The 13,691-nt window shown below is 43.2% G+C and overlaps 1 protein-coding gene across 2 annotated transcripts in view; it reads right to left on the bottom strand.

Moving 5' to 3' along the window:
- LOXHD1 (lipoxygenase homology PLAT domains 1) overlaps nt 1-13,691 on the bottom strand; it is a 162,838-nt gene that overhangs the window by 114,612 nt on the left and 34,535 nt on the right. For both annotated transcript variants that reach the window (XM_055324162.1, XM_055324163.1), the window contains exons 5-6: nt 12,127-12,225; nt 5,563-5,711 (exon numbers count right to left, since the gene is read on the bottom strand). In XM_055324162.1, coding sequence (XP_055180137.1) covers nt 5,563-5,711; nt 12,127-12,225 — 248 coding nt within the window. The remainder of the gene's footprint in view (nt 1-5,562; nt 5,712-12,126; nt 12,226-13,691) is intronic.

The following is a 13,691-nucleotide window of genomic DNA, read 5'->3' as shown; positions in this document are numbered from 1 at the left end:
CACATGATATAAATAACTGTAGATGGCAGCATTTGAACGGTGACACCCTGACGTTCTTTCCTTCCTCCACTGAGCCTACCCATATACCCACTCCCTCAGGCCCACCTCAGACCAGAGCCAAGAAAGACCTCTGATGGCTCATGATGATTAGGGCCTGCAGAGGTCCCACCCCCACCTACCCCCTAATATTATTTCCCGCTGCTTGAACCTGTGCTCTGGCCAAGAGCTATTTGATAGGTCTGTCCCACCCCCCAGTTCCTCCTCCCTGCCCCTCCTGGCAAAACCCTACCTGTCTTCATGGCCCAGCTCCAGTGGACCCCTGATGCCCACTGAGTCACAGCTCTCCCCCACAGCCTCTATTCATACCTTATTCAAGACGTTCATCTCCTCCTGCTTTGCATTAAAGTCATGGTAATTCTGATTCCCGGTGTCCAAACCGGAAAATGTGGTTTGATCAACACTACTCTACTTGTGGGACTCTCAGGACAGCATGTCTGTTCACTGAAAGCTGGGCTTTCCCTGAAAGTCTGGGATAGAAGGCTACAGGTAAGGATGATGGTTTGAGGGACCTGTCTTAATCTTTTAAGGAACAGAACAACACTTACTATAACAGCCGCAGTCAGTAGCCACAGAAATGCTGTTGACTATTGAGTTTGAACTGGTAACAGAAGGACATACTGGCTTCTTGAATCCCTAAAATCAACTCCATGAGTCTCTGTCACCGCTTCCCACCAGAGCCAGTTGTTCAGGCTGCGCTTTTACTCCTGACAGCAGGCAGCAGACAATCTTCTCATGTGGACTAACACGTGACATAGCGGAGGGAATCCAGACTGAGAGTCCAGAGGACCAGAGGTAAGGACCAGGCCTGCCACTGAAGAGCTGCAGGCCCATGGGCCAGTCTCTTTTCAGCAGCAGATGGACCACAGACAAGGACCACTGGTGCGTGACGCTCCATCTTTCGACACTTGCTCTTCTAAAGTGGTCTTTGAATGGAACTGGCCATTTGAGTTGATCAAAATTGTGGACTAACCAGATGTGGGGGCCCAAGCCATGAGTGGAGGCAAGAGCTGGGGGAGAGGAGGATGCCAGCCCCTCCCCCCGCAGCAACTCCAGGAGAGGGTGAGGCAGTGGGGGAAAGGGGTCACCCTGAGGCCCATCTGGCTGGGCTGAGAAGAACACGTGCGCAGCCTACTAGAAGGGAGACCCCACCTATGAAGGGGTTAATTAGGTTGGATTTTAGATTTCTCCCACCAAGCCCTTCTACACAAATGCCAAAGGAATGGATGTCATATGAAGTCCAAGGCAACAAGCCTGGTGACTTCAAGAACCAGGAGCACTTACCACATAAGTGTCAAATACGGAAACATGGCCAGTTCAGTAGCCCCCTTTAATTGGTGTCCCTGGGGAGCTGAAGGCCAGCAGATCAGTTGGAGCAGACTGTGGAGGGGCAGCCCGAGGTCCGAGGCAGGGGAGGCAGGACGCTCAAGCTGGCTGTCCACAGCAGAGTCACAGAATGCTTTTGCCCCAGCCTCTCGCTTCCAGCCTACACCCACCCCTGCCTGGGAACTAAAGCCCCCCCTGCCCAATCCTCCCTCCCTTAGGAGAATATCTAGTAATTCCAGGCACACTGACCTACAAAGTGCTTGAGTTCGTTTTATGTCTTATCCCCAGGAGGCGTTTTGGTTTGGTGTTAAGTTTTAGGGTAGGTTCCTAGGAGTTTTTCAGAAGGCAATGAGTCTTTGAGAGGGACACCTGCCTTGGCAGGGGGAGGGGGAGGGCAAGTGGGGCCCTGAACTTGCCCCTGCACACAATACAGCCATGAAGAGAACAGTCAATCTCACACTGAACGTGGCCTGCTTTGGCCTTCTGGTGCAAAATAGTGTCTGACTTGCAAATAAGAAAAGAGAAAGAAAGAAAGGAAGGAAGAAGAGAGAGACGGGGAGGGTGGGAGGCGAGGTGGAAACATCAGTCTGAACAATCAGGAGAGCAGAACTCTGCCGCGGGCCTCACACAGCGTCCAGTATGAGGATTCAGGAACGTGGGCATGCCTAGTGGGATATAAGAGTGGGTCTTTATGAAATAGGGCTAAAGATCTCTAGAGATAGCAGAGGCTGCACCGAAAAGACAAAAGATGCTATTAAAAGGGAACTAGATCAGAGAAGGAAAGGTATCAAGGAAATCAAGAGCAGCAATGCCTGGGAATTTATCCTAAGAAGTAATCCTAGAGGTGCATAAAGATAGGCTACAAGAACAGGTGTCATTGCACTGTTTATAGGATCAGTAATGCTGAGGAAAAGAATGCTCAACAGAAGATTGGTTTAATAAGTCATGGTCTATCTGTGCATTGAAATACTAGTGCACTCGTTAAAAAATCACATTGTAAAACCTTTGTGTCATTCTATTTAAACAACACAGGGAGGTACGCATGTTCTATTTCGAAGTGGAAATGAAGCAGCTTATAAAACACTGTGTTTATGATGATCTGCAGGATGCTGATCTTTTAAAAAAAGATATATGTATATTAATTCATAGAAAAATAGCTGGAGAATACTCACCAAGATATGAATACGGCTTATCTCTGGGTGGTGAAATCACGGTGGTTTAGGTTTATCTCATTTTTTGTTTATTTGTATTTGCTCACTTTTTACAATGAATATCTATTACTTTTATTAAGAAGGAAAAAAGCCACAGAAACATTCAGAATTAAAATGCACGTTGACAGGAGAAAGAAATGGACCCGAGAGTATGGAAGAGCCGATCGATCGATTGATGATGGGGTGGGGGAATGTGAGGCGTTCTCACCAAATGCAAAGCAGAGAAGGGAAGGAGCCAAAAGGAGGCTGAGAGCTTTGCAAAACGGAGAATGGAGATCCTATATAAATGGCTCATTTGTGCTCCCGATAAAGAGGCCAGAACAAATGCCATCCAAGCAAGAATCCGGTATACAATAGGAGACCTCTTTTCTAAGCTATAAATAAATAAAATAAAATATAAATAAATAAACATCCTTTGCATCAAAGTAAAGACTGATCATGGCCCCGAGAAATGAAAAACAAAAGCAAACAGAAGGAAGGAAGGAAGGAAGGAAGGAAGGAAGGAAGGAAGGAAAGATGGGAGTATAAATGAACTAACCTAGGCCCCCTCGTTTAGACTTTTTATTATAAATTTGAAGGCAAAAAAAATTCCTTAAGCATCTCAGCTGGAAAAAAAAAAAAGAACAAAATAAAACAGATTATCCTGAAAGAAACAAAAATCCTCTTGGCTTTAATATCAAATTTCAGAAGGCAGACAAAGGAGATTCACAACGTCTTAAATGGAAAAAAAAAGGAAAAAAAAATGTTCTCCGTCTGCCAAGCTGCCATTCATTTCCTTTGAGTGTGAAGATGACAAAGACGCCTGCCCAGGCCCACAAACCTACGTCCTTCGGGAAGTGTCTGAGGAGCGCACATCAGCTGAGTATGGGCCCATGTGACCAAGAAGGGGCCTGCAACACCTTGGCAAGGCCCCACCGGGCCTGGGAGGCACCCTGCAGCTCATGCATTAACCCTAGGTCTTCATCCCCACTGGCTTCCTTCCCAGAATGGAGCAATGAGGCTTAGCACCGCCCCCCCGCCCCCCCGCCCGGGGCTGAGGTCAGTCAGGACTCCTGCCCCTTTTCTTCTCCAATCCAAGGAGCATTTTGCCCCCTGGAACCCCGTTCAGCACCAGGCTGGCTGCTCGCAGAGCCAGGCAAGGCCCCCTCCTTTCCAAAGGAATCTTGGCCACTCCTCACTTCACCAATTCATGCCCTGTCCCAGGCCAAGGGCTGGGGAGGGGCCCTCTAGGACGGTCCAGGCTAATTATGGAGAGGCATGTGCAGACACACGAGGGTGCTCACTCAGCCCTCTCCGGAGCTCCTCCTTCTTAGCCCATTTCTAATACAAAGGTTGGAAAGCCAGCCTTTTCCCACTTTCTGCTGTAGCTAGGGTGGCCACACGACTCATTTCTAGCCAATGAAATGTAGGCAGAGGCCCAAGGAGGGCATTGTGTCTCTCAAAATAAAGCAAGGCTTGCCAGGAAAAAAAAAAGTGGTTTTTCCCCTTTGGTCTTCCCTTCTATTCCTGCCTGGAATACAGACAAGATGGCGTGGTTCAGCAGCCACTGTATGACCATGAGGCAACAAGGGGGAGGATGAAAGCCACAGGGCCCAGGATGGTAACTCAGCAAGAGAGAAGGTATCCTAAAAGCAGCTGCACTGGCCCTGAACTGGCCACATCTGGATTTTGTACGAGAGGTGAAAACTAAGCTCCAGGTATGTAACACTGCACGTCCATTGTCAGATAATCACAGTCAAACACTGCTGATGTAAGAAGGTAATGAAGGTAAGCAGTAACACAACCTGACCTATCAGGCAGCCTGATTCTCCGTAGTCAACTTGTTATAAGTCTGGGGGAGGGGCTCTGTTTTAAGCAATAAGATCTTTTTCAAAATATTTTTCAAAAATATATTCTACAATAAGCCTTCCCTGTCATTGTGTCCTGAGCTGAAACAGACTGATAGCCTCATGAAAGGAAATACAGGTGAAGGGCTGGTAGCCCATTTGCTAACTGACCTCAGACTTCTGTGGAGTTTGAATCTTCTTTTGGCTTTTTATATCTTCTCTGAGTCCCCATTATGGTTCTCAATGCGCCGACCTAAGACAATGACTCTTTCCCTGTCTAATCTTCTGCTCTAAGGTTTAAAATTGCAGGCAAGAGTTTACTAGAAGAGATTGTAATGACCACTCGGCTATGAGAGAGAGTGAGGGATCTCGCCTTTAAAATCAGGGCCAGGCAAGACAGAGCCAGGGCCACAAGTTCTCCTCACAAACTCTGAGCCAGATAATGTGTTGGCTTCTCAGAAGCCTTTTTGTTTCCTTCCTGATTCCTACCTTTGTCCTGGGTAGGTAACACTACAAGGCCCCTAAATGCAGGGACTTCAAGGCAAGAGCCCAAGATGCAGCACAGAAAAGCTTCTGATCGGGGTCCAATGAATGCCCTAAGCCAGCAGGGTTCCATGCATTCATGGGAGGGAGAGGTTCTGGTGGGCCGGAGTCAGGGATAGAGGATGATCAGGCCCTGCCTATGTTTAAAACAATTTTTTTAAGACTTTATTTATTTATTTGAGAAAGAGCGAGCACAAGCAGGGAGAGCAGCAGGTAGAGGGAGAGGGAGAAGCAGGCTCCCCGCTGAGCAGAGTGCCCGATGGGGGACTCAATCCCATGACCCTGGGGATGTGGGATTCGATCCCAAGACCCCAGGATCATGACCTAAGCTGAAGGCAGACACCTAACCAACTGAGCCACCCAGCCACCACCTCCCACCCCCAGCTACGCTTAGATGAGAGCCCTGGGCTTTCTGGGAAGGTGGTAACGTGCATGGGGTCTGGGAGGCTGAGTCGGGCAGCATGGTTGGCCAACAGGCGTAGGTAGAAGAGCGGAGGCAGACAGCCCAAGAGAAGGAGGTTAGGGCTGAAATGTGGCCTCTCAGAAGCAGAACTCCCCCTCCCGGGCCACAGGGACCAGAGTCGGGCAGTTGGACCTACCTTAGACAGGAACCAACCTGCAGACCCGCCCTTGTTGTTGTGGCCAATGTTGATCTTCATCAGCTGCCCCAGATCTGGAGCATCCAGTGTGAACTTGTCCTCAGCTCCCCTCTCAAAGTTGTCCTTTTCATTTTCCAGCCTCCGCTCCCCTGTGTGCACACACAGGCAAGAAACTTAGAAAGGAGACCAGAGGAGGAGAAAGAACCCACTGTCTAAAGCTTACTGGTCTGCCCACGGGAGGGTGGTCTCCAAAGTCAACAGAGTGGAAGGTGGGCAGCAGGGGGTGGGGGTGGGGTTCTTTCTCTATTTCCACTCCATTTTGCTGTGAACCTAAAACTACTCTAACAATAATGTTAATTTTTTTCTGTTTTTAAAGTCAACAAGGATGGGATACGTGGGTGGCTCAGTGGTTCAGCACCTGCCTTTGGCTCAGGGCACGATCCTGGAGTCCCTGGATCGAGTCCCATATCAGGCTCCCTGCTTCTCCCTCTGCCTATGTCTCTGCCTCTCTCTGGGTGTCTCTCATGAATAAATAAATAAAATCTTAAAAAAAAATAAAGTCAACAAAGATAGCTTTATCCTGAGATCTCTGGGCTCTGTAAAGCCCTCCAAACTTCAGTCAAGGCAGAAGCTTGCCCTGCATGTGGCTTGTGCCCAGGTCCCCAGGTCCCATAACTGGGCTCTGCTTTCTGCCTTGGTCTGGAGTTCCCATCCTGCCAACCCCATGTGCACCTCCCAAATCCTTGGAACTGAGGTCCTGCCGCTTGTCCTGAACTGGGAGCACATCACCATGGGAAGTGGTCCAGGGCTATGCGGGGACCCTGACAGCCAACAGATCTCCTTACACCTGCTTCATTTTCTGGAAAACAACAATGACAGCTACCAGCAGACACACGAGTTCCACAGAGATTTTTTTTTTCTTTTCTTTTCTTTTGTCACCACGATCCAAGAGGGGATATTATTAATTCTGTCTTGTGGATGAAGAAACAGGTTTAGAGAAGCCAGATAACATGCCAGAGGTCACATGGGTGATAAACACGTCACTAGGATCCATTCTAGCCTGTTCTTTCTACTTTGCAATTTTCCATTATTATGTTCCCAAGCTTATAGGTCATATTAATACTTACAGCCCCACCTAAGCACCAGCCTCATGCTGATGCCATCAACTGGACTTCTCTTCCAAAATTTAATTCTTTATACCTTTCTACATATTAAACTGCAACAACTCAAACTTACAGAAAGTAGTTTGAGGCATCTATACCACCAGATTTCAGAGGCAGAACAGATGCTAACACTCTGCCTAATAGGCTCAGACCTTTCCTCTCTTTTAAAGAAGAGACAACAGGTCTAAAGGCTCACCGGCCACTCTGCCTCCGCTACTCCCTCCCCCAAATAAACACCCACCCACAAGCGATCTGCATCTTCTCCGAATTTTGGGTCGCACGTGGACATATCCACAAAGAAAATGTACTATTCTTGCATGTTTTGGAATTTGCATAAATAACATCCCAGTGCCCAGGTGTCTCAGCGGGGTTGCTAACAGCACCACCCCACAGGGCCCGCTGTGAGGATGGAACTGACTCGGTACCCACCAAGCACTGGTGGCGGCCCTGCCCAGGGCAGGTGTTGTGTCCGTGATGGAGGCTGTTGCTCTCGCTCCCATCACCACACGCCCTGTGCAACTGACTTTCCTTTTAGTTAATTCTCTGCTCTTCAGATCACCCTGTGGATGCTAGTAACTCGAGTTCGTTCATGCAACTGCTGTGTAATAGTCATCAAACAAAGACAACACTCTCATGTTTCTACTGATAGACATTGAGGTTTCTGCTGTTGTGAACAGCAGTGCATGTACTCCCGCACACCTGCCTGCTGTGGCATGTCTGTGACAACCGCTCTGAGTTGCCACTGGGTTGTGGGTGTGCTCACCTTCAGTGTGTCAGGTATTGTATGCTGCCTTCCACCAGGGTTGCTCTACATCGATTATCACCACCAGCAGTGTCGGACGGGTCTCACTCCCCACATCATTATTAACACATGTAGTTTAAAATCTTTATTTCAATATGCAGACAATGGTATCTCATTGTGATCTTAATTTATATTCTCTCATTTGGAGAGATTAAACATATATACTGTTCCTATATATATATATATATATAGAGAGAGAGAGAGAGAGAGAGATCCACCTATATATACATTGGCCATGTAGACCTTGCTCTTCTGTAGTTTTTTCTGTTCATATACTTCATTATGTTTTTTTTAATCATCTCTCCTCTATGGTGTCTTTTATCACACAGACATTTTTCTTGTCTTAATGGACTTCATCAGTAGTTTCCTCTGTTGTTCGTGCTTTCCATGAATTTTTCAAAAGACTCTATCTTAAGTTGAAATTCAAAAGGCACTCTTTTAAAGTTTCTTCTAAAAATTTCACAATGTTGCTTTTTCACATTTAAGTCTTAAGCCCATCTGGAAGTTATTTTCGTGAATGGTGAAAGGTAAAAAGATCTAATTTTATCTTTCTTCATATGGTAAGACAATTGTCTGCACACCGATGATTGAATATGTCATCCTTTCTTTCTGATTTAGAACGCTGCCTCTGTGTGTGTTTCTAGGCTCTATTCTGTTTTACTGAGTTATTTGTTTCTCCTTCTATCAATACACCACACTGTTTTAGTTTAGAGATCTGTGGTGTCTTAATATCTGGCAGGGTAAATATCCTCACTTATTAATATCATTTTCATTATTCAAAACAGTGTTCGCAATAGTTAGCCTTTATGGATGGGAATTTTATTAGCAGCTTAAGCAGTGGGATACCGCCTTTTGGAAATGTGACTGAAATTGCATTGCATTTATAAGATAATCTGGGGAAAAATTGGCTTCTTAATGTATCTGAGACTTTTCATAACATATTTCTCCCATTCAAATATTCTTATATATCCTCAAATAAATATTTATATTCTTTCCAGAAAGCTCTTGTGTCAGAGTTTTACTTAGGCATCTTATAATTGCTACTGTGAATTGTGTGTCTTTAAATTAAATGTTTGTTTGTTGTTTTTATTAAGATTTGTATATTAATCTTGTATCCAGCACCTTCAATAAATTTTCTCTCCCATTGATTCTAATGATTTGTAAATCCTGCTGGATTTTATAGATGATTACAATTTTTTATGAAAATTAAAGTTTGTTTCTAAGTGGGGTGAGAGGTTGGAGTTTCTTCTAATTATATTGACTAAGATCAAAGAATGTGTGTCTATCTTACTGACTAATTTCAGTTTAAGACTTGCTTTGTGGTTTAGTATGTGGTCATTATGTGCTTGAAAAGAATGTGTATTCCCTACCAATTGGACACAGGAATCTGCGTAATTCCAGTAGATCAAGCTTATTAACAATGTAGTTAAAATCTTCTGCACCCATACTAAATTTTTATCCATTTTACTTATTTTTTTTAATTTATTTATGATAGTCACAGAGAGAGAGAGAGAGAGAGGCAGAGACACAGGCAGAGGGAGAAGCAGGCTCCATGCACCGGGAGCCTGATGTGGGATTCGATTCCGGGTCTCCAGGATCGCGCCCTGGGCCAAAGGCAGGCGCTAAACCGCAGCGCCACCCAGGGATCCCTCCATTTTACTTATTAATTATTGAGAGTGCTGTATTGAAATGTTCCACTGTAACTATATATTTGTCAGGTTTCTTCAGGAATTTTGTTAATTTTTGTTTCACATATTTTGGGAATATGTTGTAAAATGTATGCAAGTTCATTGCATCATTGCATCATTGCATCATTGCAATTAACCTACATCTCCTAGGTTAATTGTTCCTTTTGCCATTGTCTGATATACTTTTATCTCTAACAAAGTGTTTTTTGCCTTAAGGTTTTAATTTGACAGATAATATACTTATACCACCTTCTGTGTCATCAACACGCTCCTGATACACTTCATTCCTTTTTATTTATTCTTAGCCCTTCTGCATCATATGTTTAAGCTGAATTTTATTTCTTTTCATTTAATATGAGAATAACTATCCTTTAACAGATGAGTTTAATTTATTTCTATTTATTATGATTATTTATACATTTATTTTATTTTTATTAACCATGCTTTTTCTTTGTTTCTCTTTCCTCATTTCCTACCTTCTATTGGATTAGTTGAAGCTTTATTCCCTCTACTTGTTTAGAAGTTATACATTTCTTATTTTTTGTGGGGGGAGGTTACTTTTACAGTTTTATTATACATCCTTGACTTATTGAAGTTTAAAGTTCATCAATACTTCTACTCTCTTATCACCGTGGGATGAGCTGTGACCAAGAACCTAATTATGTTTTAACTTTCATTATTTCCTTCCTTCTCAAAGATTATTGTGTTTTAGTATTTTGGGGTGTCCACTTTTTCTCGTGCCCTGATAATAGTCATTATTAGTATTGTTTAATACAGTCAATGCTTGCTTAGCTTTGTTAAATAATTTTTACAGTATTTTTGCTTAATTTCTTTCTTGCTTCACCTTTCTTGTGGATATGATTTCCTTTTTCTTAAAGTATGTTCTTCAGCAGCTGTTGACCTAAATTAAAGTATAGGTCAATGAATGATAAACACTATTTCTCTTTGCTTGCATGGCAATTCATTAATTTTGCCCTCACTCTGGAATGGTATCCTATCAGGACATAGAATTCTAAGCTGATATATATATATATATATATATATATATATATATATATATATATATTCTTGCTCAGAACATTAAAGCTATTATTCTATGAACTTATGACCTTTTATAGGTAGCTGATAGGAATTTGTTAATTGTTTTTGTAGAAGACAAAGAATCTGCCAAATTTGGTGACTTTTAAGATCTTTCTCTGTGCCTCTGGGTTCACCACAATGTATTTAAATGTGGATTTGTTTTTCTTTATCCTGCTCAGTGATTCCTTCTGTTACTTTAACCTGAAAATTCATATCCTTGCTCAATTTTGAAAAAGTTTCAGCAGTTATCTCTTCAAATTTTTCCTCTTGCCTATTCTAGTCTCTATTTGGAACTCCTGCTCAACATCTATCAGAACTTACTCTGTTCTCCACAACTCATGACCTCTCATTTGTATTTTCTAACTCTTCATGTCTCTGCTCTGAGTATTTTGCCATATTTGTGTTGCAATTCTTAAGTCTCTATTCAGTGGTTTCTACTTATGTTGTTTAACATCAGCCAGGGTTTATATTTAATAACTACCATATTTCTGTTTTCTGTGCTTTTCACGGTGCCTTGTTGTTTTCTTCAATTGTTTTGTTCAGGTCTGTAGTCCATTTAAATATACTTAAACTATGGTTTTTCTCAGATTATTATCTGAAATTCTTGAGCATTTAATCTTATTGTCACTAATGTTTAGTCATACTGGATTACGTGTTGAGTACTCCACTTGAGTGTTTTGTAGTTTTGAAAGTGAACTCATCTCCAGTATCTTATCTTTGGGATTCTCATGCAGTCTTGCAAATGCTTCTGCAAGCACCAAAGGCATTACTGACATGGAACCAATTTTCTGTGCTTGGGAGAAGGGGTTCCCAAATCACACTTGTAATGTAAATCAGACACCAAGCCCACATGAGTGTGAGCAGAAGGCAACAATTTCTCCACAACTGTCTTTTTAATCTAGAGCCCTTGCAGAGATAAGGTTATTGTACTGATGAACACATTTTTTTCCTGGCCCATTTTTTCACTGAAGATATTCCTGTGAACCTTCAGGGCTCCTGGATTTATGTGTAGTTCTAGTTTTGCCTATCTTGCTTCATACAGGACATAATCTTATTTTCTGACCCCAAATGAGTATGAAAATCTATCCTGCAGATTGTTTAACATGAAAGCTCCCTCCTTCCAAGAGCTCCAGCACCGATTTATAGCTAATACCTTGGTTTTGAGTTCCCTCTTCATTTCTGGCACCTGGAGATTTTTCATTTTCCTTAACATCAGCAATGCATTTTGAATTCTTTAATATACTGCAGCCAAAATTCTCATCTCAGTAGCTTTTCTGACTCGTATGTTATTACATTAACTTGGAAGAAGCAGGAGAGAAGCATGTGTCTCAGTTCTACTGGCCTGAATGTCCTCCCAACACCAGGAGCCATGTTTGTCTCCTCAGTTCTTGCTTCACCTTATGAAGACAAGTCTAATTATCTATCTTCTGCCCCCATTCTACTCTGCACCAAACCACTGCTCTGAATTAGGCCATCCCCAGCCACATTCAAAATATAACTCAAGATGGCCATGGAGCTTAAGGAGATAAAGAAAGTGAGAATGAGGTCCTTGGTGATGTAAAGCTTGGGTCTATTCATAGTCTAGGATGAAGAACAATTTTAAATAGACCCCAAACCCAAGAATATCTTTTTCTGAAAACACATTACACACATACATTTTACAAGATGGGCACCTTGCTGTCCAGGGAGGGCCATGAAAAACCACACCACAAGAATTATTGCTCAGCAGAGGAGACTGGAGCTGCCTTCCTCCACCAGGAGTAGGGGGAACAGTCCACCTAAGAAGTGGAACTGGGCATAGCTTGGGAAGAAACGATTTCAAACCCATTACCTGTATCTCCATACTCTCCAAAGATATTGATGAAGACATCGGCATCAGTCCCTGCACCAATGACATCACCAGTGTACACCCTGACTTCGTACTTGTTACCTGGGAATGAGGACAGAGAAAGCCTCAGCTCATTAGGTTCCTGAAAAGAGAAGAACAAAGGTCCCAAGGTAGCTACCACACCATGTACACTTCCCTCCAACAGTGTCACCATTGCTGTCAAGAACACTGCAAGAAACAAGTTGCCTGACATTGGTACCAAGCGGTCATTGCTAGTATATATGTGTATCAAGTCAATGCACTGCACACCTTAACTTATGCAAAGTTATTTGTCAGTTATATCTCAATAAAGCTGAAAACTAAAGTCATATGGCCATTGCTAAATGGTGTGCGCAACATAAATCAGGTAAAGGGAACTTTTGTTTTCATCTACTAACATGCTGCCTTGGGATGCATGAATCATCCCAATCCAGATGCCACATTGAACCAGACCACCAGATGATCTCCCCTGGATATTGAAATGTTTCTTACTGGGCCCACTGCACATCTACTCTGCCCTCTCCAATCTGTTTTCCACACTTCATCACAGTGTAAAAATTCATCGGGGAAAATACATTCTCCAAATGAAAATCAAATTTATATGTAAATTGTCAGGACCATAACCAATGCAAAGATTAGAGGCACTAACAGTAGCCAGCAAATACATGCTTAGTGGTTACCTCACATAAATATCTGTGTTGCTTCCTGTATCTTTCTCCCATCCGCTGAACAGAAACCCATGCGCTGTAACCCCCCCAAATGCCTCAGCCCTGGCCTTGGCCTTGTGGGGGGATGGGATTCAATGCAAACTTGACAACAGGCTGAGCTCTGCCTGGGTCTCCTCAGCTGGAGACTGCCTTAGAGTGGGACAGGGGTTGCTGTGAGGTGCATGAAGGAAGACTCCTCTAGACTTTTTTTGGGTGCTAACAATCCCAAGGGCTCAGGCGATTGTCCCTTTCCTTTTCCCTTCCTTCATTGACTTATTTTTTATGTAGGAGAATTTTATTTAGATTTCTTATGCCCAATACAGGAAGTTCATAAAAATTAGAGGTGTTTAACTCAGAAAGGTATCTGTACCCCCATGTTTACTGCAGCATTACTTACAACAGCCAAGTCATCGAAAAAACCTAAGTGTCCATCATAGGGAGGACAGATAAAGAAGTTGTGCTTATTCACACACACACAGACACTAGAATATCATTTGGCCACGAAAAAGAAGGGAATCTTGACATTTGCAACAATATGGATGGACCCTGAGGGCATCATGCTATGTAAAATAGGTCAGTCACAGAAACACAAATGCAGCATGATTCCACTGATAGGTGGAATCCAAAAAACAAACAGCAACAACAAACAAAACAAAAACAAACAAACAAACAAAAAAAACCCAAACCCATAGATACAGAGAACAAATTGGTGGTTGCCAGGAGTGGGTTATAGGTGTGTATAAAATGGGTGAAGAGGGTCAAATGGCACAAACTCCCAGTTATAAGATAAGTAAGTCATGACCTATAATGTATGGCATGGCA

The sequence above is a fragment of the Nyctereutes procyonoides genome, unplaced genomic scaffold, assembly GCF_905146905.1.
Source record: "Nyctereutes procyonoides isolate TBG_1078 unplaced genomic scaffold, NYPRO_anot_genome, whole genome shotgun sequence".
NCBI classification, from domain to species: Eukaryota; Metazoa; Chordata; class Mammalia; order Carnivora; family Canidae; genus Nyctereutes; species Nyctereutes procyonoides.
The sequence above is the reverse complement of the archived record's forward strand: the minus strand, read 5'-3'. Positions and strand labels throughout refer to the sequence as shown.